Source organism: Pelecanus crispus, chromosome 5, assembly GCF_030463565.1.
Source record: "Pelecanus crispus isolate bPelCri1 chromosome 5, bPelCri1.pri, whole genome shotgun sequence".
NCBI classification, from domain to species: Eukaryota; Metazoa; Chordata; class Aves; order Pelecaniformes; family Pelecanidae; genus Pelecanus; species Pelecanus crispus.
Window position 1 is genome coordinate 67,153,829 of NC_134647.1, and position 25,711 is coordinate 67,179,539.

Consider the following 25,711-nt stretch of genomic DNA (forward strand, 5'->3'; position numbering starts at 1 on the left):
ACCATAAAACAGGCTTTAAGAGAGTATGACAACAGGCACTGTCCCCAGACTTGAACTAAACAAAGAAATTTCTCTTGATGCTTAACAGTTTTCTCATAAGACACCCCACACTCACTTATCTCTTTTGCTTCATTAGTCTCACTTCTGATTCTTAATGTGAATGATACACAATATGTGAAAAATTCTACCACATATATTAAACTGCATACTGTTACTCAGTCTTCTGGATATACCTTCGGAGACATCCACACAACTGCCACATGGGCAAACAACAGCAAGACAGAAACTTTACCAAAGCTCTGGAAGGCAGACATACAGATTTTTATATATATATATTCACAAGAGCAATTGTTTTATCTTAAAACCTTTCTAAAACAGGCATACACTGCAGGCTTTGGCAGTACAGATAAAATATTATGGGATCCAGCCTTACTTTGTTTTTCTCATCCAAATATACACATTGTTATAACAGAGGAATAGTTGCATCCAGAATTATTACTGCTGCTTGATGACCAAAATGCCTCATATACTGCTCCACACATAAAACTACTGCAAATATCCATCTCACCTGACCAACAACAGCTTCTTTGGGGTGGAGGAAAAGAAAAGAAGCATATACATGGTTCACTTAAAATGCAGTGACAAAAACAGCATTTGAAGGCATGTGTTCAAGACAGTCCCATATTGTTATTACAGATGGAAACAGTGAAGGAAGAGAAACAGAAGAAACAAAAGCCAGCTTTTGTGAGTTCCAGAGCAATCCCTTATGATCCAGGGTCTTGTATAAGATGATTTGCAAGCTTTGGAAAGGCATTCAGGGTCTCTCCCTGAATAAGGCACGGTAACACACTGTCTTCCATAAGCCTGGCCCAGTGCCATGACAGCTTCTGCATAATTCATTGCACGTTTTGCTAAGTGTTCTCTGTATATCTATATAGATATATACACATAGACATATATGTAATTTTCCATATGCTTTCCTGCAAAACATCAGAAAAACAAAATCAATTACATAATGGAATACAGAATTCAGAATATGCTAAACTTAGTACCTGCTGACATGTCGCACATGCCCCAGACTAAACCAGAGATGTGTTGATTTGGAAGTTATATGTATTCTAAGTCTGTAGATATAAATTATTTCTTCTCTCACAAAGTTTTCATCTAGCCCAGCCGGGAGGTCTAATGTTTGACTTTCCAAGTAGCTTCTGCCCTTTTCAAGCCCCATCATCTTTTCAGCTTATTAGTGCTATTCCTAGCACTTCTTTGAGTCATTCTCCATGACAAAATGCTGATTTGGGAAAAAACTGAACATTTTTTTTTTCAAGCCTTAGAGTTTAGATCTCCAGAAGTGGAGAGTAGTGTCTTGAGCCTCATCATCTTTCAACATAAAATCACTATCTTCCTTTAATTTGCCTAATTATTTTAATCCATTTCCAGCTCACATGGTCTTCTGCATCAGTAAGCTTCACAGTTTGTTCTCTGTTTTCCTTTTGAACCAGTTGCTTAAAAATATCATTAAATACCTTTTAATTTTTTGTTATCAGAACTATCAGAATCTTCATATTTACCTATTGTGTCTGCTGTGGCCATAAGCAGAAGCAACTATGAACAGTCCACTGCCTCTGATAAAACACAGATATATACTGACTCTTTCATTTTACAAAATAATGTATTTTGAACCCTTTTTGATTCTGCAATTCCCAGTCATGTTTTAGTGAAAGTCTTTGAGTCTGGGGCTCAGACATCCACTTGTTATGTTTCAACCGTACTTGTAAATTGGAATTATTTACACAAGAGCCTGAGAACTGGACCCTTGATTTAACTAAACTACAGTTGTTACCTCCCACATGATGTGCTTCTGTGAGTTCACATTTTATCTCAGTTCTTCTTCCTCTTCCTCATCTTCCATTTCCTCTTCTGAGTCGTCCTTATTCTTTGAACTGTTGCTGAATTCAACGTTTCCTTCAATATCCAGTACCTGTAAGTGCTTTAGGTTTTGGAAGGTACTTTCCTTCAGTGCTCCAACTGCAATCTTATTAAACCTTTAAACAAACAAACAAAAAGGCCTTCCTATTAAAATAAGCCCATTTTTATACCCAACACAGAAATGAGGAGACTAGGAGGAAACCATTTGGTAGTTACTCCAACTTACACTGACCCAAGTTACTCTACCTTTACACTGACCCACAACAGCACTTAAAGAGTACTGAGTCCTCTGGATACAAAAAGGAAGGGAAACCAGGTACTGATTAGCAGGCAGGCAAATGCAGTGACTGAACAAAGTTTGCTCACAGCACTCTATCATCACAAAGGACCTTGCAGGAAAATACTGGGCAACATTAAGTATCTCCCACTGATTTCAAGTTCACTGGACGAGCTTTCAAAAAACTCCTACTTTTCTCTGCCCCAGCCCCTCTTCCCCCTTCTATAATTGTATTCTACTAGGAAAAATATCATAATATTGGAATTCCTCCCCGATAAATTCTTGCTCTTGGTATTCTGCTTTCTCCTTCCCTGAGAGGAAAGGCATCTGCTCCATAGCCCACATTTCAAATTGTAACTTGCTTTTTCACAAGTTTCTGTGTCATCCCTTGATTGTTTAATTCTTCTCCCAGGACACTCAAAATGCTAGTACAAAGTATCCCTTTAAAAACAAAGCAACATGTAATAATTTTTCATCTGTTATTTGGGTTTCCAAGAATATAAATAAACTAATCTGCAATTTAAGAACCTCTCACATATACTGCTTGGCCCGTTACTCTCAAACATGCTTAAAATCATATTCTGTCTAATATTCCAGATGTATATTATTGTTTCACAACATTGCCGTGATTAATAACCTCCCATTAAGAAATACCATTTAGCTTGGGTGGAGCTGCCTCCTAAATATGTTAGCAAAACAGTTTTGCAAATTCCTTTTTTCTCTTTACATAGAAATATAGAATGTGGTATGCGGTTTCTGGTTTGCATCCAAGCATTCACTGAAATCTCATAAATGTGAGCAGCTGAATAGACAGACTGCTCTAATTTACACCAGATTTTGCAATTTTATTTGCTTGGTATGGAATCATTCATCCAAAAAGGTATGATTCAGAACTATTCAGAACTACAGAACAGTTTATTTGCATACATACAAAATAGGGCCTCATATGAGGCTCATAAGGCCTCATAGGGCCTCGTATGGTCTTGTGCAGCAGGCAGCCTAGGCTTTTTGAACACATCCATGAGATCAGCTTAATCAAATATCCTGTGTGGTTTCATAAATTACTTCTAAGCAATATTTTCAATAATGTTCCATCGGATTAAAATTTAACATATTACTGTGCCAGATTCTTTCTTCACTTCTTGTGGTATAAATCTTTGCTTAAATCAGTTACAATACTGTGACATTACATTATGCGTAAAAAAGGTCAGTATCTGTCACCTATAAGAACAAGGCCCTCATCCAACTGACAGAGTAGGAAAAAAACCAGAAAAGCTTTCTGAATTTAGTTACATAACTGTCACAGTTGTAACTTATCCATTTCTGACAAAACTATCAAGGGAATGCGCACGACTTCAAGACTAGTTATACACGCCTCACTAGAGGGGGATTTTGTCAAAATCCAGGGCTAACACACAGGTGAAGCTGTAGTCCTACAAGTGGACTGTAAACTTTTAGTTCACAGCTGAATATTGGAATATGACATTAATTTCCCAGAATTTCTAACATGCCTAATCCATTCTAATACGCACAGAAAGGACAAACTCTCCAAACAGAATAAGCATATTATATGCATCCATGTCTTTTCTGAGCAGGTGGACATAGTTTCATCATACATTACTATAAAACAAAGTTGCTTATTTAGGAAGTTAGGAATTTAAATACTTTCTAAAAAGTAAGCAATTATAAGGTGGATAAAGAAGAAAAAATCTTGTGTGTTGAAGTAGAAATTTGACCTTACCTGAGGTAAATCCCCTTTATTTTGGGTGTGGATTCAAAAGCATTCTCTGAAACCGTTGTGATCTTGTTGTTCTGAAGATACAGGTATTCTAGAGATTCTGGCAGACCTGATGGGATAGAAGTCAGCTGGTTGCCAGCCATGTCTAGTGACTGCAAGGAAGAGACAACAAGGGGTCAAATAAATAATTGTATTTAAATGTCATCAGCAGTCCAAACAGAGATTTAAGTTTGACAACAAATAAGCTTCCAAAGGATGGCTGTATACACCCCTCTCTTTGGAAGTTTAGCCATTGGGGTTTTTATACATATATATACGCACAGACGCACACACACATATAAGTCTACAAAAATACATATATATATATATATGTATGCACTTAAAAAAACTTAGCATAGTAACAGTGCAGAAGTGAGATGTTTATGCAAAGCTTATCCAGAATTTGTTGTGTTTGAAAATCATCTGGAAACAGGCTTTATTTTTCAGACTGTACTTTTGTGAGTCTGCTTCAGATCCTCTCCCTTCTGGTGAGGTCAGGAAAATGACAAACACCGTGTGTACAGCGGAAACTGTAAATTGTCAGCCATGCAGAAAGGCTTGGTTTGAGTTCATGGTGGAAAACTGAAGTGATATTTACTGTAGAATAAACTAATTTAATCTACCTCTAATTTGCATCAAGGTAAGTGTGGCCATGACAATTGTGCTCTCTTACACTACCATTTAGCATAGTGATTTCACATGAGACATCATACTGTTTTGTTTAGGAGTCCAAACATTTCTTTATCTGTCCCCAGGCTTTAGCCCATGCCTGCTCAAAGTGAATTAAAAGCAGACTGTGTTTCAGATGTGCACGGGGATTCCTTGGAAGCTGCTACTACAAACACTTCACTAGCTAAGGTTATACTAGTCAGAGTTCCATGTAAAAACACATGGAAATATTCTAACACCAACCAAGGTATGAAGATACCAGAATGATCATTTCTCAGATGAATTTTAAGCAAGGAAATGGATCAAAGTAAGTGTTTTGTTATCCAGTATTGTAGCATTTTCATAGCACCAAGCTGACATACTAGTTACACATTATTCAGAGCCACACTTCTGCAAATGATTGTCATGTTTTCAGCGGTTTTATTCTCCTCGTAATCCCAATCTGGCAAACAATTATGTAAATGTCTAGCTCTGCAATTGCAGAATAGTCTTCGGTGATTTCCATGGAAACAGTGTGAACTGAAGCACACGCTAAGCACATGCACAATCAGGATCTTATGTGATGGTTGTTTGTCAAATCCACTCCAGTGCACCAACTCATAAACCAATTGCACAGTTAAGCCTTTAATGATAAAAAAGACTCAGATATACTACCATGGAAATAACTAACAAGTAGTAATGCTGTTCCAGAAAAAAAGCAACAGCTAAAGATGCACCTTTAGTCTAACAAAATTTTAAGTATGTGCTATTATCTTAACCTTGCTTAATATGAACAAGGTTTACTGTGGGGTAGATACAACTAAAGAGCTGATGTCTGATTCAGCAAAGTGTTCCTCTGGCTTGACGCTGACTACAAGGGAGTGACAGTAAAATAAAAGCAACGTGAAGTAGCTATGAATCAGGCCTTTCAAGAAGGAAAGCTTGCCATTCCAACTAACAACTAAAGCTCCCTAACGGGTCTCATGACCCGTTTTTGTTTGGAAAAAAAAACAACCGAGGTGACAGTGTCTACATTTCATTAAGCTACTGCAGTGAAACAGTTCCAGCATCTGTAATTCTCAACAACATCCTCCTTCCAGACTATTTTTCATTGTACATATATTCACACACACGCACATGCACATGAGCACACCACACCCCCCCCAATCACCGAGGCACCAAACAAATGCAAAATGTAACAATAAAGCCATGGACCAAACCTGCAGCTGATGCAAACCAACAGCTCTACAGATACTGTTGCTGCATTGCTGATTTATATCAACTGAAAAACAAGCTATTGTTTCTTCCCAGAAACACAAGGAAGAGAAATGTTAACACAGATAAACATTTGGATTGTCTGAAAACACACAGGGGGCCAGCGTAACCATGCAGCCATATGCTCCATGACCCTTATCTGCTCTGAGATGTACAAACTTTGCCTGTACAGTGACCTAACCATACGGACCATAAATGGCTGCCATACGACATAGGTAATACCTTTTATTGCAGGAAACAAACTGTTGCCTAAAAGGAAATGCAGACAAATCCTTCGGCCAGTGTAACAATCTTGAAAGGTCATTTTGCACAGCATGAATGTGATTGTTCCTGCCTGCCTTATGGCTTGTGTTTAACTTTCTCCAACAATTAAGCAAATGAGAAGACCGCTGATTGAATCCAGACCTCCTAGCTGCTATCCAGGTGCCTTAGCCAGCTGAGCTGCTAAATCCTACAGCTTGGCCTGTCTCACTATAAGCTGATGTGGGGGCTTTGAGAATTAAGAGTGTTTTTGTTTATGCATTCCTTCCTCCTGCTGTCTCTCTTCAGAGCTGATTTTAAATCTTTTGGGAGACAAGCTATTTGAAAGGCATAATTTCAGTTTTAATGACAACATTCACTAATGTTTATCTGAAAATAAAGGATACCATTAGGGTTCAGAAACAAAGATGTTTTTACATTTCCCAGAATTAGCAGTACATGGTGGACCACCACCCTGGTCAGCAGTGGGAGGTACCCACCTCTGGCATAACAGCACATCATTTCTACTCTAGAAACAGAAGGTGCAGCACTTACAATGCAAGCCCAAAACGTGAGGACCAAGCACATCTAGTATTGGTGCTATACAAATTGGCTTAGGCAGACAGACGAGGACATCAGCATTACTAAAACAATTAGAGAAGGTGATGTTTCTACCTGGAGACTGCTGAGTTCTCTCCACGCTCTTGAATAAATGGAATTTAATTTCAGTTTATTGTTGCTCAAATACAGTTCCCGCAGCTTTGTCATCCCAGACAAAGTCCCTTTTGGGATGATGCTTATCTCGTTCTCCTTCAGCTTCAGAATCTGTAAGTTCTTTGGAAAGCCAAAGGGCACTGTGTGGAGATTGTTTCCAGAAAGATCCAAGGACTTTAGTTGCCTCAGTTTACGGAAGGCTTCCCGATGGATCTGGGGACTTTTGAGCTTATTGTAGCTCAGGTTCAGCTCTTCAAGGAAGTAAGTGGTAGCAAAGTCATTCCTGTTAATCTCAGAGATCTGGTTATGAAGGATCATAAGTGTTTTCACTCGCCGGGGCAACCCACTGGGAATCCTTTCCAGCATGTTGTTGTACAGGTGGACTGTGTGCAGCTTCTTTAAGCCCTGGAAGGCTAACGGGTGAATGCCTCGCGCTTTTAATTTGTTATTGTGGAGCAGAAGATACTCCAGGTTCTTAATTTGGGTCAAGACATCTCTGCCAATAACCTTAATTGCATTCTTCTCCAGGTGGAGGAGGACGATGTTTCGAGGTAAACCACTTGGGATTTGTGAGAGGTTATTGCTGGACAAATCCAGATATTCAAGACTAGACAATTTCCTTGGGAAAGCAGGAAAGAAAACACTCTCCATTTAGAGTCTGCAAGGTGAAATGATAACCAACTTCCCCTATGATTTTACAGTCTTTGCTTTCTAGCCTTAACGGCACAGCTCCCATTACTGCCCTTTTTTGTCTCATGATATGACTGACGCGGACAGCAAAACAGGGAGCTCCCATACTGCCATTAGGGATTAAGACTAGGCGCTGCCACTGTTCCCCAGCCACACTAGCAAGAGAAACTGCTAAGAGTCCACAGACATCCAAACTGCCACCGGGCTGAGACCTGAGATAGTTTTGCAGTCTACTGTTCTCTCATTTGACACCACAGACAGCAACATATGAGCAGTTTCAGTGAACAAATACAAGAAAGATGCCATGGGAGCACCATGAGAACACAGAATTTAGCTCTTGGTTTCACAGAAATGTAGCCTGAGCATAAGGTATTTCTGTCTCTCTGAAAGTGTATATTGAAACTAAAAAGCACACCTGCTTTTTAGGTGATGAAATATTACTCTTATGAACAGCAGAAATGCTAATTCAGTGTCCTAGGCTAAGGTAGTGAACTTCTCCTGACCCTCCAGCATTATGGAAGTGAGTCAGGGCTAGAGCTGCTTTGTGTAAGCTACTGAATCTGGATTCCACGGACTCAGTTGAAGCTAAAATAAATCCTCGGACCAGCCACTTATACCAACTGGATGTGGATCAATGGTGTTATATGCCAGGATTGAGGAGTCCTCTATTCCCTTGTATTTCAAGTCAGTTTCTCAGTTCAAATGAGACTGTAATCTGCATGGCACTACACAGCCCACTGCAGACAACTAGAAAGTTTTCAGGAAATGCAAGAACTAAAGCCTTACAGACATTACTTACTGGTTACTACTCTGCTATTCACAGCTATCCAAGCATGCTCTGAATGAGCAAGTACACTCTCTGGGTAAAGCACTTCATTGCTGCAAGCTGTGTTTCCGCAGCTTGGGTACATCTCAATAGCACTGTGCTGTACAGACAGTATCATGAGAGCAAGGGCAATTGCCACCCCCTCTGCTGACTGCGACTGGTGCCCTAGCTATAGCCACTGTACTCTGTTCATCAAAATCTTAACAGAAATGGTATGTCCAACATGACCTGGAGGTGGACACAACACAGTTATGGTAAATTACTAAAGGAGGTGTCTGGGAGTGGGATGCGGAAAAGGAAAGCACAGTTTCATACATTTTCATGTCTGGAGATCAGAAAAATTTACAGAATTAAGTTATGGGCAGGACAGATTATGTGATCTGGATTTTCAGGTAGAACAAGGGCAGCACTCAGTGCAAGCAGAGACACAAATGTTAACTTCTTGAAGTGCTAAGTCCCAGGCTAAATTTAGGACAGCCAAATGCTATTTCTGTTGCACCAGTTTGTAGCAAAGCTTTTGCAGCCATCTGGCTATTGAGCAGCACCACTGCATCCCCTCCTACTCCAGCAATCCATCTGCACTGGGGTACAGCTGTGCCAGATGAATTCACAACTGCGTACCTGTGGCTGCTTTCAAGTCACCTTCACAGAAACACAGAAGTGGCTTCAGTGAACATGAAGGTCTGGCCTTAGCTTCCAGTGAACTGCCCTTGAAACTGGAAAGTCCCAAATACCCTCACTTTTGACTGGTTTGGAAGAACAGAGACCAGCTTTCAACATCGTTCTAGGTGGCCTGGTGTGATTGGGTCTGTGTCAATCAGGGAGTGATGCAGTCTGATGTTTAGTGTTGTGTCTTTTATACAAAAAGTATTCTGCAGTATGAAGTCAAACCTCTCACCCAGACCTTTGTTTTTGAATGGCAGCATCTGAATCTAAGTCTTTTCATATAGACTTAGCAGAGAAATGCATAACTTCATGCAGCTTTTAATAAATGTACTTTTTAAGATGTACTTTTTTCAGTAGATTACTACTGTACCAGAAGAGAGAGACAGACACAGACAGAGGTGCAAACTACAGATTTTGGTCTCACCAGAAAGTTTCATTGTCCATTCCTTCATTAGTCAAGTAGTTATTCTGTAAATACAGCTCCCGCAGACCTGTAAGTTCACTGAAGGCTCCTTTGGGAATCTTCTCTAGCTTGTTGTTCTAGAGTCACCAGAAGCACAAAGCACATTATTTGGCATGAAATGACACAGGACATCCAGTTTCTGCTCAACTAACACCAGGCAATTTAACTTCAAAAGGGCTAAACATAAGATACTTCAGGGGGCATTATAATTCTGCTTAAGAAATAAATACAAATACTAGACTGAAATATTACAACCTATTTTTATTGATTCCCCAGGGAATCTTTGGGCTAAGGAGTTAGAATTTGCCCCCATACCAATGGGGTTTTATTTTGTATTCTTAGTCCTTCCACCTATGTGCAAATGTATAATGTAATCTAGGCAACTACCTCTGGAGTTTGCTCAAAATCTCTGCATTTTCTAAGACAGATTTCACCATAAAGAAGAATTAGGTTGGAAGCTGGGAACCAGCCATCCTTCCAGCATTAATGGCATTCCAAAAGGTACGGTTGCTGCAATGTAGATTCCAAAATAATTAGTCCTGTTGCCTTAGTGTGGCTTTGGAGTAGCCAGCAGGCAGACATGAACAAAACATACAACTAAATTCCACGTAGAAATTCCATACAGGAACTGTAGGAATTATAAAAGGATACATAAACCACTAGTATTATAAAAGGATATATAAAACACTGACACTGAATTTGTTAAACTTCCTACAATCCACGTATACACAATAATGCGAGGACAGACTGGACTAGACTCATGCGCCAACTAATATAAAGTAGATACCACCACAGACAGATTTGGCTGAGTGTCTCAATGAATAGCGAAAGAAAAAAAAAAAAGATCTGTCACATCTAAAGTACACCTTTTGGACCCTTCTGGTCCACTATTGGCTGTCTCTCATTTCTCACTGTCCTATTTCTTTCCCAGTCAAAATATCAAGGTAAATGTTATTACTGACAGGCAGCGCACTTGAAAACAAAATGCTCATTTCTCTCTTCAGCAACTCTGCCCTTAACACAGTTGGTGACAGCAGGGAAGGACACAAGTTCAAAGTGTAGTCCTCAAAATCTGAGACCCCTTTGGGAGATAATGGTTACCTATAAATGGCAATGAAATGCAGGGGACTAGGAACTTCACGCTTTGCGGAGAAATTCCAGCAATTTAAAGGATCAGACTGCTTGCCTTTAATTCAAGCTGGAGAAGCCTGTTTTCTAGAAGACATTAATGGGAATTAGCAGTGAAACCTTAAAGGGAAAAGAAAGCTGGGAGGCAACACAGAACTGCCTAAGTCCAGGGGCTGATAACAGACTCCAGTCTACACACGTCCAAGGAGCTGTCAACACTAGGAGCAAGCGGAACCAGGATTCCCCATCGCTGCAGCTCTCCCATTGTTAACAAGGCTGAGATCTCTAGCACAGACATGATGAAGTGTTTTTATCAAAATCAGATGACACAAAATTAAAAATCCTGGAGACTAGTTAATACCACAACTTCTGCTATTGCACTATTGCTGGAGAAGTTGTAGCAGTCAAGCTGATCCAAACTTTTGCTGTGTTGTCTGAATTGCCAGTTCAGTAGCAAACAAAAGTCACTGATGCTAGGAAACAGTAGTCTATGTGAAATGAGTTCGTGAGCAAAGCCAGTACAGAGTGGGTAAGCAGCTGTCAGGAAAAACAGCATCATTAGTGGCAAACTTAACTGGGAGGCCAATCCCTGGATGGCCATAGAGAATGATCTACCTTCTGGTACTACTATGTATTAATATCATTATATGCAGGGAAGAGACCAACAATGCTACCACACAGGCTTTGCAATACATTCCCCTGAAAACACAGAAAAGCATTTTTGTCCCTGTGAGCATTTTGGTGTTTTGCAAAAACACACTGTTACTTATGAACAAAAAACTAAGGACATGGGAGACAGCTACTGTTGAGGGTACAGCAGACAAGACTCACAATGGGCCTGGGAATGTTTCCAAGTGCACTGAAATGGCTTGGCTGTGTAGTTTGAATCCCACACAAACACAGTACTTGGTCACAATCATAAAGGAATACAAAACCTTGTTGTCGTTACCTTTAAGTGTAATTTATATAGTGCTGGAGGAAGATTCTTTGGAACATACTTCAAGAAATTGCTGGACATGATGAGTATCTCCACATTATCAGAGCCATTGAACATATTATCAGGCAACCCAGCATCTGAAAGTTTGTTGTTATGAAGATACACAGATCTGTTGGAAGGAGAAGAAAGATTAAGTTAAACAGATAATGAGATCTGGGGTTTTTTGTTTACCAAGAGAAAACTGTTTAAAAACTGTATTTCAACCTTTTTTCCTATCCTTGAGATAATTAATTTGTTTTTAAAATGTGCCCTTTAATTTAGCAAGGGATATAGATGCAAAACCAAATGGTTGGTCCAAATGCTGTCTGAAATTTAGGTCTATTCAAAATCCAAACCTGCATTTGAATACAGATTTCAGAAGTAGCCTTATCTTCTTAACAAGAAACTGAGTGCAAGTCTGGGATTGTGCAGTGCTTTGACACAAAGAATGTTGGCATGGTGGCCTCACTCGAGAGGGTTAGAACTCATATCTGATTAATAGATATGCCCCCAATTTTAACTTCTATTTGGAATAAAATCTGGGCTTTTTGGGCTTGCAAAATCAACCTGTAGATCTCTTAAGAAAGGGCCATCTCTCACCCCTCCATTCTTTCTGCTCCCATGAAGGCTGGAAATACCCCAGGAAACAGTTTCTCTCCTACTCCTAGAACTCAGACAGGCGTAGAGTACTGACAGAAAGACAGAGCAGGTTTACTCAGTCTGGAAGAATTTTGGTTTTTAATGAACCTTTGAGATTGAGAAAGAGGGTTTCTTATTTTCCCTTTGCCGTTCTTACTTTTAACCTTTAGAGAGGTTCTTCAATCGGATTTTAAAATATTAATTGTTTCACAGGTTTTAACTCTGTATAAAACAATTGACCCCTATGAAGTTATTCCTGCTTTTCATTGGCTTAACTGCTAAATGAATTCATTTGACTTCTTTTTAACAAAAGACATTATAGGATTTTACTGACTTTGATGACCCCTTCCTTTCCTGTGTCTACCCCAAGATGCAGCAGGCAGCTAAAATTGTAGAGACAGGTTAAAACTACAAAAGAGTACAGTGTCAAAGTGTGCTTTTTTTTACTTGTTCTTGGATTCTTTAGCGGTTGCAGGGAACTTGGCAGTATCTTTCTGGAAGGAAGGAAAGGGTCAGTATGTAAACACAATCGTGTGATCACACACTCCAGGGAGTTCAGAGCCACACTGAAAATATTGTTCACCCTGCATGGTCAGCTGTACTTTTAACTCACAAATATTTGCTTTTCTGAAAACCTTGCTTTCCAAATAATCAGGCTGAGACCATGAACTCTGCTGGGGGCAAATAAACCAACTGAAACAACTGTGTTAGGATTTTGTATCAGCAGTCTTTGAAATCAATGAGTTACTATTCTGATTAAAATCAGCGTTGGTATAGGAGAGTGTGAAAATCACTTCAGAAGAGTGTAAGAATTTTAATATGAAGTCAAAACACAGCAGCTTCTGCAACTCAGATTAAGGAAGAACACATGTACAAATCCAGCTTCTTTCATGATGAGATATTGCCAGAAATCAGTGAGCGATTCAGCCTTTTCAGCTACAAGACTAAAAGCCTAGTAAGTACAGATAGCTTCAGCTCTCAGTGAATTCCGTGGGAACAGAGAGTTCTTCAGTTCATCACAAGACTGGACTCTAGTAGCTCAACTGGGTCAGCTATTATTAACTGCTTCTGAACTTGGATGCGTAAATTGCTAACAACAGAGTTTAAGATGTCTTTGCAGGATTTAGATGCTGCAGTGTCTGTATAGATTACTCAAAATGCCTTTAGAAAAGACCGTATCTCACAGGAGGTTGCCTGTGTGCATCTGAATTTGAGATGGGCCAATGTGCTGTACCGGATCCAGCTGAGAAAAATCACAACCTGAAACTAGCAGAGAGACCTTTGAAATCTGACCTGAGTGTATGAACCACTTCTGAAGGTGCTAAAGTGCTTAGCTTTAATATAGTTAAGTTATACTCAACTGCATTGAGTACCGTACTCTCACCCTGATTCTATGTTTTCAAATGAATGGACGATAATAAAACTAGGGATTTCTAAACAGTTAATCTCCATTTTGAGAAACCAAAGCTGTTCCTTTCAACCCATAGCTGATACACAAATAAAATGGAGACAATTTAATTTTTATCTATGCAAGTGTCTGGCACCTAGTAAAAGCCCTTGGAATGTGTTTGTCTGAGAGATTATTTGATCTCTCATGCTGAGAGTAACAGTCAGTTTCTTTCCAAAAAACCTAAGTAGGCAATAACATGGTTTAGCCAGATAGTTTCTTATCACTCACCAACTGCCTCCAAGCAGTGGCAGAACGCTATTATTGTTTTACTTCCCGATCCCTTACCTCAAGTTTGGTTTCTGTCCAAATGTGAGCCCGTATATCTTAGTGAGATAATTAGCTGCAAAATCTGCACTGATCAAGGTATTTGGTAGGAATTTCGGAGCCACTGTTAACTGTAAAAGAAATATACAGGGGAATTCCAATTAAAAGCAACAAATGTTTTAATCAAATATTAGACCAGCAACAAAATGCTTGCAGATTTATTTTCTCTAAACAGGCAAAAATAAATTAAACTGAATGCAGGTTGTATGAACAAAACCAAATTGTCCTCATTCACTAATCTCTCCAGGAAGGAGACAGACTTTTGCTCCAAGATATGTGAATGTTTGTTTTGGTTGGAAGAGTCCTGTCTCTTTTTAGTGGAAGAAATCACAAAATTGTTATCCAGAGAGCAAACACGTTGTTTATTATTGTTCCTAATTCCTCAGTCTGCTGTGCCAAAAAAATCCGACCCACCTCACAGTGGCCTACTACTTGCTCCCATATGAAAGTATATTGCAGGGGTGTCACTTCATATGTCTGTTCCAATATTGAATCCATGATTTTTTCAACAGAGGATTCAGGTTCCCAAAGGACAGGGATGCTTCTGAGCCAAATGACGGAATATCAAATGGGACTTCAAAGCAAAGGCCTACTGTACAGTGATACTTTGTTCATTGAACAAGTGGTGTATCAGAAACAAAATCAGAAAGGTCCTATCTCCAAAACTTTATAGTTGACGAGAGATACAGGATTTGATGTGTTTGCTCTTGGTCTGTTGCTATTTTTACCAGTGATTAATGCTAGGAATGTCTGCATCTGAACAAAAACTGGTGGAGTGAAAACTAATGATCAAAAAAGCTCAGTTTTACAGAGCTTGCAGATAATACAATAGCTACGCACACTGAGTGGCTGCTAATAGCCAAGTCATTCATCTAGAAATCAAGAAAACAGGTTACAACACAGGCTGGAGGACAGCCTTCTGGAAAGCATAAACCCAGAAGATTTATGCATCAAGATTAAGCCCTTGGGAAACAAATTCTTAACATGGTGCTGTAGTAGGTATGATCCTTGAGTATATAAGAAGACTACTGAACTGCAGTAGGCAGGTGCAATCACAGTGGTTACAGATGTCAACTATAGTACTAATGAGACCATTCTTACAGTATTTTATGTACACTCTGAAAGGCTATTTTATGTACACTCTGAAAGGCTCTGGAGAGAACATCGTTTCCAGGGAGATACAAGTCTTTGTCATCTAAAGCTTTGCTATCAGGATGGAAAACTCTGGGCAATGGAAGAGATCTGCCTCCTAGCTTGAAATTCTTTGAATCTGTAAAGCTTCTTCCTCATGGCACTGTTGTGTGAAACAGAACTCAGTCCTTACAGCCTGCAAGGTACAGCAAGACTCACATGATAAGAAAACATATTTTTCAAATTTTTATTGCAATAAAACTGCAACTGGTTATTAATAATAATAGTGTAAAACAAAAAATATTTAAAAGATGAACAACGTGTGAGAGAACAGACACTTCACTGGAGAACTGCCTAACCTGAGCCTTAAACTATGTATTTACCTAAAGGGTGTCTATATTTCTCTCTACTAGTTTGTCAAGTGTACACTGATGGACTATGCCCATGAACTTGCAATTTACTGGACTCATAACACAGTCCTATTTTTAAAAGATGAAAGCACATTATTTACTGTTTTTCATTTTCACCTGTGCCAAAACCTCCATCCTTAAGCTGACCTACATGTTTAATTTCCACAAACACAAGAAAGATCCTTCTCACAAATCACACTCCTATCAGTATTTCCAGATAGTACCTAAGCAGTGGAATAGGCATTTTACATATTACTACAGTTGCCACATACTGCTCTTTGCTTTACCGATAATCTCTCACCTCCTGACCTGGGAGACATGACTTCAGGGAAGTGGATAAAGGCACTCATCTCTGACTAGGAAGGTCTGACAGTGCCTCAGAAAGAAATAAGGCTCTACTGTGACATAATATTGAGAATTCAGACACAGGAAATAGACTTAATCACTTTCATACATGGTGGCACATTAAAGTTTTTCTCCTGAAACATGGTCTATTAGGTCATAACTTTTACACAAAACAAAGGGCATGGCTCATATCTGTGAAATGAAAGCCACCAGAACCACAAGAAAGAGGAAAGAGAAAGAGAAGTTTCATCCAAAAAGAGTTTTCACTTGCTCGGGACTTTGCTTTGGCATTTCAGCACTTAGTCATGAGATGAGCTGATCTCCACTGGTTGACTGCTTGAACGATTAATGCTGGGTTGTTGTAACTGTTAGCAAAAATAAAGTTGACTGAGTAGCTTTGTCTAGCGTATTGCGTACTAAGTAGCGATCTGCATTTCTCCAGCTGCAATTTTCTTGCAGCTTTACTGCTGGATCTTCCTTTCCATATGGCAGACTGTTTCTCCACCGTTAACTAATGAGTTAACCAATGAACCCAGAACGAGCATACAGAAGTTATTGCCAGTTTTCGAACAAGTTTTCTTGCTTATAACAAGCTTTGATATAAACAGAAGTACTGGATCCAGGTGAATCCTGTATCACTTTGGGGATATGGAGAAACGTAAAACCTTCTGTCATCAAAATCACCAGCTTACAATAAATAATAATGACAGCTCAGGACCTGGTCTACAGTTTGGTGGAAGAGATTTCTGTTATTAACAAGGCTTACTGTGGATACTACATGACAGATAAAAATTATGAGAGTGGGGTGAAAAATTAAAAAGGAAACTACAGCATCCATTCTTTACTTAAAGTACTTGCTACTCATAAGCCACAGAAGGCTTTTAGCCTATTATGGTATCTCTTTTCTCCGACCAACTATGCTAGTTTAACGAAAGATAATTTAGCTACATCTGATGGGATCACAATTGAAGATAAAGCAGAATTAAGATAATCCATAAAACAAGCAGCAAACTACCAGCAAATCCTTGCTCTCCTCCAGACACCACAGTTACTTGATCTGCAGTGTCGCCTGCTGCAGAGTAGATGCAGTTTGAAGCCAATCTGGTTTGTCCTGGCTTGTGATTTATAAAGAAATGTGTTATTTTTGTGGGTCCACAACTTCTCACTGTAACTAGTTCTGACATTCGCTGATGTTTGCATTTTCTTTTGGGATCTTTTTCTCTCTGCAGTAAAGCCAGAAAAACCAAACACTTTGTTTTGTCACACAGGGAAAATTGGAGTGCAAAGTTCTGGAATATTAGTCACAGTCTGGCTTGTTCTTTTTTATGGAGTTATTAACTGCCAAGATTGTTATATGGAAATGGTGCTTGAAAGGGAGAAAAGAACACAATGTTACTGTACTGAGGAATGGGTTCTATTCTCAATCACTCTATACAGAAATCTATGGAGTGATTCTGGATATGTCTTGGGCTGACTGAAACCTGAATGTGGCCACATGTATATAAACAGAACATCAAAAGGTCACAGATTTTAAGAGGATAATAAAATTTATATAGAGACATGCATATAAATCTACATAGAGAGAGAGAGGGGGAGGGATGGAAGGGCAGGGGTTTTGTAGACAAAAGAAGCTCTGCCTGATGTTTTAACTTATATTTTTCTGTGGCATCCCAGTTCCATCTGTAGCAAATATTTGTGGACAACCACTGGCAAAAAAGAAAGCCATAATGGGAACCACCCAGATATAAGGGTCTGTGAGAAGTTATTTCATTTCCTAGCCTTGGCAGGAAAGATGTGCTTCTGTCATGACATCCAACTTGGGTCATTAATAGGAAAGCACCTAGGATCTTCTCCATTAAAAAAGAAATTTCGCTCCTACCACTGCAGCTAAAAGAATAAATTCATTACTTGCTCAGTTTCACTCTGTGTTGGGTATCCCCCCCACATCAAACCTCGTAAGAATGGGAGTCAGGGAAAAATGGATAGCTTTTTACAGATATTGATGGCTCAAACACAGGTATTAGGACGTGTTTGTTCACAATTTTTTCAATGAGCCTCATCAGTGAGATTTCCAGCATTTCACATCATTACCCCACAGCTTATTTGCATACAGGCAGCTACCAACTTTGAGTGCAGCTGACCCAAAGCCTACTGAAGACAGTGGTAATTTATAAATGTAGGGGCGCTCTGGACTTCCCTACACACACAAGGCAAACCTTTCACCAGTTGCACAAATAAATAAGTGTTCAAAATAGACTGGCATGTGTACCCTCTAATTTTTTTAGCATACTAACTGATTGTCTTCACCTTAGATAAACCTGCATTAGAATATCACTTTAGCACAATTTTACTTATGTAGGATGTATGTTTTTAAAGAACTGAAGAATTGTTTGTTTAACTTTCAGAACCCAATTAGAAAAGAACTCTGAAAGCCTTGTGAGCCTCTTACCTTATTGTTTGCCAGGTACAGGTAATTCAGGTTCTCCAGATGCTCAAATGCTTCCTCTGGCAACCCTTAAAAACAGGAATAACTAATCAGTGACACTGGCACCTTATTGCCTCTCTGAGTGAAAATACCAGAAGGTAGCTTTCTTTCTCACATAGTATCTTTAATGTGATATTTAAATATTTTTCATTGCCACTGAAACAATCTGACTCAGTCCTATTGTTGTCTTTTTTTTTAAATTAAAAAAAACCCAACCCTACAGACTGTCAAAAGCAATGAAAGACCATTAAAAATCCTAAGCATGAAAGGCCTGCGGCCAACCCCACTGGCAAGGGTCAGGTACAGAGCTGAGTGGACTTGCTGTATGGCTGATTATCGGTGCTCTCAGCAACCATGCTGAGAAGTTTCTTTTGTCATTTGCTCATGAATCTGCAAATCGTTTTTCTTGGAAGGACATAATCTGAGGTTGTTTAATGATCAGATCAATCTGATCTATGACCATGAAAATAACACCAGTATCTGCATGTCATAACCCTTCCCTTGTTCTGCTCTCCCACAATCCAGATAGCCACGCAGTAATCAGCTCAGAGAGCTGAGCCAACTCAGAGCTTACCCTCCCCCAATAATTAGTAATTTTCAGCTGAATTATTCCACATCCAGCTGATCACACAAGCACAATTTCTGTCACAATGGAAAGACCGCAAATAACATTTTCACCTGGCACTTTGATAACCATAAGTCAAAGGTGAAGCTACTTCCCATGTCAAAACGTATTGGAAACTCAGGGCTGCACTGAAGCTTGTAAAAGAAACATCAAGCCCCAAAGGTAATAATGTCAAAGATTGAATCTATTAAGCACAACCTTTCTTGTGCTATGTAAGAGTGCTATGGTTTGGGTTCCGTGCATAATATGCCCCCATTCTCAATTAAGGCTGTTCTCTATCAATGGAATAAGGATAGCAACAGCATTCAGAGTAACTGGGTGACACACAACAACAATTATATCTTTTGTATCACATATCCTCCTCTCTTACTATTTACACCAATTCCTGTTTCTTTTGCTTTCCTCGCTAACCCCTTGTCAAGTTCCTCTAATAAGCATACAACTTAGCAAGCAAACCTGCCTACAAAAATCAAAAGAGTTTTAGAAGGGCAGAAGTTGCCTTATTTATATTAAATTCGACAAGAACTGAACTGTACTAAACTGCATTGACTGACTAGACTGAACTAAACAAGTGGATAAAGAAACAAGGTCAGTCAGAAGGAAATCATTCAGCATGTAGACATTTCTGGTTCTCAAGTGGATTGCATTGATGTGCCTGTGGGACTGGAGGGAGTTTCCTGGATGAGAAGATCTCACGCCACAGTACACAGTGCTGCTGCCAGGTCTCCTCCGCTGGTTCAGTAAGGCTGCATTCTTATACACTGAGTATTATGTTTCGGACGATAAAGTGCCTCCATGATCTGTGTGGTGGCCAAAGGAGTGAGGGTTATAGCTAACCACTCCAACCAAGTCAGTCCCTCACCCTGTGGCTTTCCTTATCAGCTGTCACTGGTCTCACTGCATAAGCTGGTGGTGTGGAGGCACAGGCTCTGGCCATTTCACAGCTTTGCTGGCTTACCTTTTGAAGTCAGCCTGTTGTTTTGCAAATTGAGAGTTTCCAGTCTGTAAAGACGAGCAAGCTCTTCTGGAAAGATTTCTTCTATCTGGTTATTCTAAGAAAATGGAGAGTATTAATCATCAGCAAAGTAATCCAAGAAGGATCCCAAAAAACCCAGACTGTGAACTCCAATAAAATTTGGAAGTGAACCCACCGTGTCAAATCATTGTCAACAGATTTCTCTCTGTAATGAGTCAAACTCAGATCTCAAAACCAAGACATCCAAACCCAGCAGCATTTGAAGGCCTGAACCGAGTTCTGTAGCTTGTGTTCATCTCCAGAAATACCTGGCTTATGCACTGGTAGCGCACAAAGAGTGTGATTATGCCTGGCAAGGCCTATAATCCATCTGCCACAGCCAAACCTTGTAGCTGCAGCAAAGCATTTGCTACAGGGTTGGCACTGCGGATTTTCAAGTTTATTACTTCTGTTATTGATGTGTTGTTTTAAAAACAACTTGTCATGGGCAGGGAGAGTCAAACTACGCTCACTTCCTCTGGCTGTACTGTCAGCGGTGACTGCCATCAAATTTTCATCAACATGCTGACTACCATTTTGACCATTACTGAGTGATTCTAGTGTTTCAGCGACTAGAGGACTAGTCAAGGACCCACTGGGCTGGAGGCCAGGCCAATACACAGAAAGTGACAGCTGCTGCTCAAAAAACCTTCTCTGCTGTTGGCAGTAGAGGTGGGAGCCATGGCTAGCACACGCCTGGGACAGATCTGCTGAGGAAGGTGACAGCTTATGTTATATTTTTTCTAACTATGCTGGCACTTGGATGGAAGCTCTGAACAAAATCTGCAATTCATCCATTGAAGAGAATTGGCAAATGGGAGCAATAAACAAAAAGCAGTTGGTTAAGGGCCAAAGAGGCATAGAAAAGCCTGGAACTATTGCCACCACTTGGAGGAGGAACAGCCACGGGGCTGCCACACTCCAGCCCTGTCCACGTGTCCGAGCACAGGCAGGGAAAGGATGGCTGCCCAAATGCCAGTCATAGGGATCAATTAACTAAAGGCAGCGCATGGAAGCCTGCTGACAGTCGAGGACAGACTGCTTCTTCTACCCGAAGCTTGAATCTCACATCCTTATGTGCCCTTCTCCTGAAAAGACATGACGTCTCTGCAGCGTAACCGTTTGCTGCAGGTGTGACTCTCCCAGGTAAAATGACCCACGAGCCTCCCGGCCGCACGCAGCCCCGCAGGCGCAGCACCAGCGGTCTGGGTGTCACAGGCAATGCCGCTCACCGGCACGATGGCTGGCTTCGGCCATGTCACCCTGCTCCTTGCTGACTCCATGTGCTGCGGGGAGAGGTGGGACGTTCTGGGACACTGGATGGGTCTGTGTCTGGCCTGGTACGCTGTGTTTACAACACCTTAACTAACGTGTAGTGCTGCCAGAAAAATGCTCGTTAACGAAGTAAATTGGCCCATCCTTTTCAAGGACACTTCAAAATGAAAGGCCTTCACCAGAATCAGTAATTACTAGTTTGGACAAAAGTTCTTCTCTTGGAGCTGGGACAGAATAAGGAGAACAATTTCCAGTCTTTTTTCCTCCCTGGATGTGTGGGGAAGAGGATCGATGCCAATAACCAGGCGCCTTCGCCGAGCGCTGGGCCTGCTGCAGCTCCTGCTTCCGAGGCCAAGCCGAGGAGCCGCCGAAGGAGGCGGCAGGAGCCGGGTCCGTGAGGGCCTGCGCGGCCCTGGGAGCCCCCGGAGGAGGCCGGGGGTGCGTGCGGGAGGCGGGCGGCCCGCGCCGGCCCGGGCGGCCGGGGCTGGGCTCCCTTACCTGCAGGGAGAGGTGGTTGGTCAGCTCCGGCAGCAGGAGCGGGAACTCCTTCAGGTCGATGCCGCCGCAGTCCACGACGCCCTCCTGGGTGCAGCCGCAGTCGCGGGGGCAGGCGGGGGCCGGGCCGGGCGGCCGCCGCCGCTCGGCAGCGCCCTCGGGGAAGTCGTTGCCGGCGGGCGGCGGCGGCGGCGGGGGGCGGGCGGCGGCGCAGCCCAGCGCCAGGAGCCCCAGCGCCAGCAGCGCCCGGCCGCCGGCGGGCATCGCCCCTGCAAGGCGAGAGCACGGCGCGGGGTCAGGCCGCGGCGGCAGCGCCAGGGCCCGGCCCGGCGGAGCCCCCCGCGGCGCCAGCCCCGCCGCCGCCGCCGCCGCCGCCGCCGGGCCCCGCTTTCCCTGGGTGCTTCGACGTGCGCTCAGGGCGGTCTGGGGCCCGGGCTGAGACCGAGCAGCGCTGCCCGGCCCCGGGCCGCCCGCCCGGCCCTGCCCCGCCGGCGGGACCCCGGCTGCAGCCGGCGGCCTGGCAGCGGCCCCCGCGCCGTCCCCGGCTCCTCAAGTTATTTATTGCTTTTTTTCGTATTGAGAAATGCCAGATGATCCCGGAGATTTATAGAGGAGGTTATGCAATGTTATTTCTGTGTAACTGTTGGTCGTACTGTTCCTCGCAGTTTTGCGTCGGGAGGAAATTCTCGTTAATGTAAACAAGGTGTGCTGGAAAAGAGCGACTCGCTGTCAGGATGGGGGCTGCTTCACATGCATCGAACAATATCAAGGTCTCATGGCTACTGAAAACAAAACGGGCTTCCTATTGATTTTGGACAGTGCCGATCTGAACCGTAGGGGCCTGGCTAATGTTCAGCTTTTATCTTGCTGGCAGCAGCTTAAGATAATTCAAACAGAAGTTGAGCATCTGCCGGACCAGCCAGCTGGCCCTAATCCAGCCCCCTCGGTCTCATTTGTTGCCCTTCTCAGATTTCATATAGAATGATTCGCAGTAAGGGCTGGTAATGGCCTGTCTTTTATCCTTTCGGCTATTCTTCACAGAAGTATTCGACAGTGATGAGAAATTCTTATTTAGGCTGATCTTTTAAGGTGAAAAAGCACAATGGATTAATGACCTTAATATGAAATAAGTACTCTGTTCACCTCTGCCAGCCCAGGTTCCTCCTTTGCATTGGAAACAACCTCCCAGAGCCAGACTGGCAGCTGTCAGAACCGGCACATCTCTGTTTACATCCACGGGGCTTTGCTGCTTTTGCACCAGCTGAAACTCTCTGGGGCTCTCACAGCTTTTGGGTGCTTGGAAAGCACTGGAGAGATCCTGCTCTCAGTCACAGTCATGAAAATCTTAAGTAATTTCTTTAAACACTGACTTATGCTTGAAGAAACGGGAGAAGGTGGGATTACAGGACAGAGCATCCCGAGACATGGATGGTTTTACTTTGGTGCTGCTCTTTGCTACCAACATGCTGGGTGATTTTAAGCATTTAACATTGTTTGCTTGATCCCTCTTCCCCCTGCTCTACTATTCCACAGCTTCCATATCTGTAAAAGCTGAATATAATGAAATTAATCTCCTTTATAAAACATTCCAGAGATCGGATAGTGTTCCTTATATGGCAGCTAGATATTAATAGTGAGATCAAAACTGGCCACATTATGCCAACAGTGGATTAGTAAAATCCTTAGTATTTGGTGACCTAATCTCAGAAAAAATTTGAGATATCTTAGAGAAAATAATCTTGGAAAATAATTTCAGAAAGTATGATATATCAGATCTCTAACAAAGTATTTTTCCTATCTATCAGCTTACCCTTATAGATACTTACGAAAGAAACTAAAAAAACCAATCAAACAACTTGTTATATGCAGGTCACAACCAGCCCTGCTGTAACAATACCAACACTGTTCCCATAGCACAGAGTTACATCGTGGTTGGTACTGGGCTCTATAGGTTTGCAACATGCTGACTTTTCCACATATATAGCTGGAAAGATGTTAAAAAATTAACATGAACTATTGTATCTATTGCACACTAAAATTTCTGAAGCAATCTCACCCTGTTGTCATCAGTATGCATGCTTCTGCTACAGTGCCTTTGAAGTGAATGCTGCTTTGGTGCCACAGGGAGACACTTCGGATACAGAAACATCTGCCTGCATCTGGAGCACAGGCAGTAAAACCAGGCATGATTTTGATTTTCTTTTAGTTCAAAGAAAGTCTCAAGTAACTCACTCCATTTAAACCCATTCCCACGGGCCTGATCCAAAGCCTTATTAAGAAACCTTATTAAAGGAGTCGCTCAAAACCCACTAGAAAGAGTCCTCTTCCCTTGCTGTCAGTGGGCTTTGGATCAGGTCCTTCCACCCAAAGACTGAAGTTACGCTGAAACCAGTTCAGGGTTTTCTGTGGTTGCATCTTTCTGAGCCCAGACAGAACCACCGCTGATTTCTGCACTTTGCTGCCACACAGCACCAGAGGCAGGGTGCTACAAAAGGCACAGTCTCAAGAAGCAGCTGAAGTTTCAGGAGTTACTCTATGCTTCTCAGTGATTACAGTTACCACAATAAACAACAGAATCATATTCAAAATATCTCATCTCACACACATTCTCACAGGACACACACACAGGGGTGGAAAAACATCCTCTCATTCAATATCAACAGGTTAACTGAGTTTGTTACTTACATTTAATATCCTTTCTAAAAGCTGCAGCTGAAAGGCAGGCTGCTGGATGTTGTCTGAGAACCCAGCATTTAAAAAAAATAAAGTGCTGAAAAACTCACCTTTGCTGTCAGAAATCGAATGAATGGAGGAGAACATTTCTCTTGCCCCCTCGGCTCCCTCGGCTCATGCCATGTCAGTTACATGGGCTGAGCTCAGAGCGAGTCTCCCCTTTCCAAGCCAGATCCTTTCCAGATGTGAGCAGCAGAATTAGAGAGAGTAATAGGCAACCCTCTACCAACGAGAGTTTCCTGCACTTCCCAACAAAATCGGAGAGGAATTTTCCAAAGTCACCATATGGGAAAATGTGAGTAGGAAAGAGGAAGCAGCTATAGTCTGAATATAAAGACTTGGGCAAGAAACAATCTCCCATTGCTTTTTGTCAACACAGTTTGCAAGACCCATGAGAGATGCCAAAAGAAAGCATGCTGGAATTGACAGAAGAGAAGCAGAGACGGTGTGTGCTTTAGCATTTTATTGCAGGATACTGGAGCTGCACTATCTGTTACTAAATCTTTAATTTTAGTTGCATTCAACACAAAATCTGAATTCCAGGTGGGAATGTCCTCCCATTCCCTGGGGGTCTGGTTCAAATTAGCCAGGAACAGACAGATCAGCAGTTTTTCCTGCATTCCATCTCCCTCCCCTTTAACTCCCCCTGGTTTTCAACCCATCAACTGATCTTCAGGGACCAGGGGCAGAAAGGCTGAAACTACAAACATCTTAGAGGCAAAGTCCCCAAATTTGATATAACACCCCATCTACCCATTATATTTTTTATCTTTTAAGCCCCATATTACAGCACTAAACATCAAAACAACCCTCCACCACACACACTCCAGCCCTGGTCACGTTTAGCCCAGAAGGCTTCCTTACTTCTCCCCTCTTGGTAAAAAAGAGGGGAACAGGCTGTTTATAACACAGAATGCTCTAAGTGCAGCAATACTTCCAAGAAAGCAACACAGCCTTTTGTCACTGACAGCAGAGTTACTATTTTAAATATAAAGCCACCTGTTTTGTGAATGCCCTGCAGCGCTCCGTACAGTACCTCCACAAAATCTGCAGAGGATCTGTCCTCACCAAGAACACAACCTTCTTGCTGAATTCCAAAAAAGGGACACTGATTCTTTCCTCTCGATTTCAGCTGAAGTCTAAAGCAATTAAGTTATTTCCTCCCTCTCTTCTTC

At 41.7% G+C, this 25,711-nt stretch overlaps 1 protein-coding gene across 1 annotated transcript; it reads right to left on the reverse strand.

The window, feature by feature from the left end:
- Positions 1 to 953: 953 nt before the first annotated feature.
- Positions 954 to 24,752, reverse strand: PODN (podocan). Its single transcript, XM_075710842.1, has 11 exons — positions 24,587 to 24,752; positions 21,807 to 22,072; positions 19,977 to 20,070; positions 18,358 to 18,422; positions 13,984 to 14,093; positions 11,583 to 11,739; positions 9,467 to 9,582; positions 6,822 to 7,479; positions 3,948 to 4,096; positions 1,844 to 2,045; positions 954 to 980 (listed from the first exon to the last, which is right to left on the reverse strand). The coding sequence occupies exons 1-10, from the start codon at positions 24,621 to 24,623 to the stop codon at positions 1,877 to 1,879; spliced, it is 1,821 nt and encodes a 606-aa protein (XP_075566957.1). The 5' UTR covers positions 24,624 to 24,752; the 3' UTR covers positions 954 to 980; positions 1,844 to 1,876.
- Positions 24,753 to 25,711: the final 959 nt, after the last annotated feature.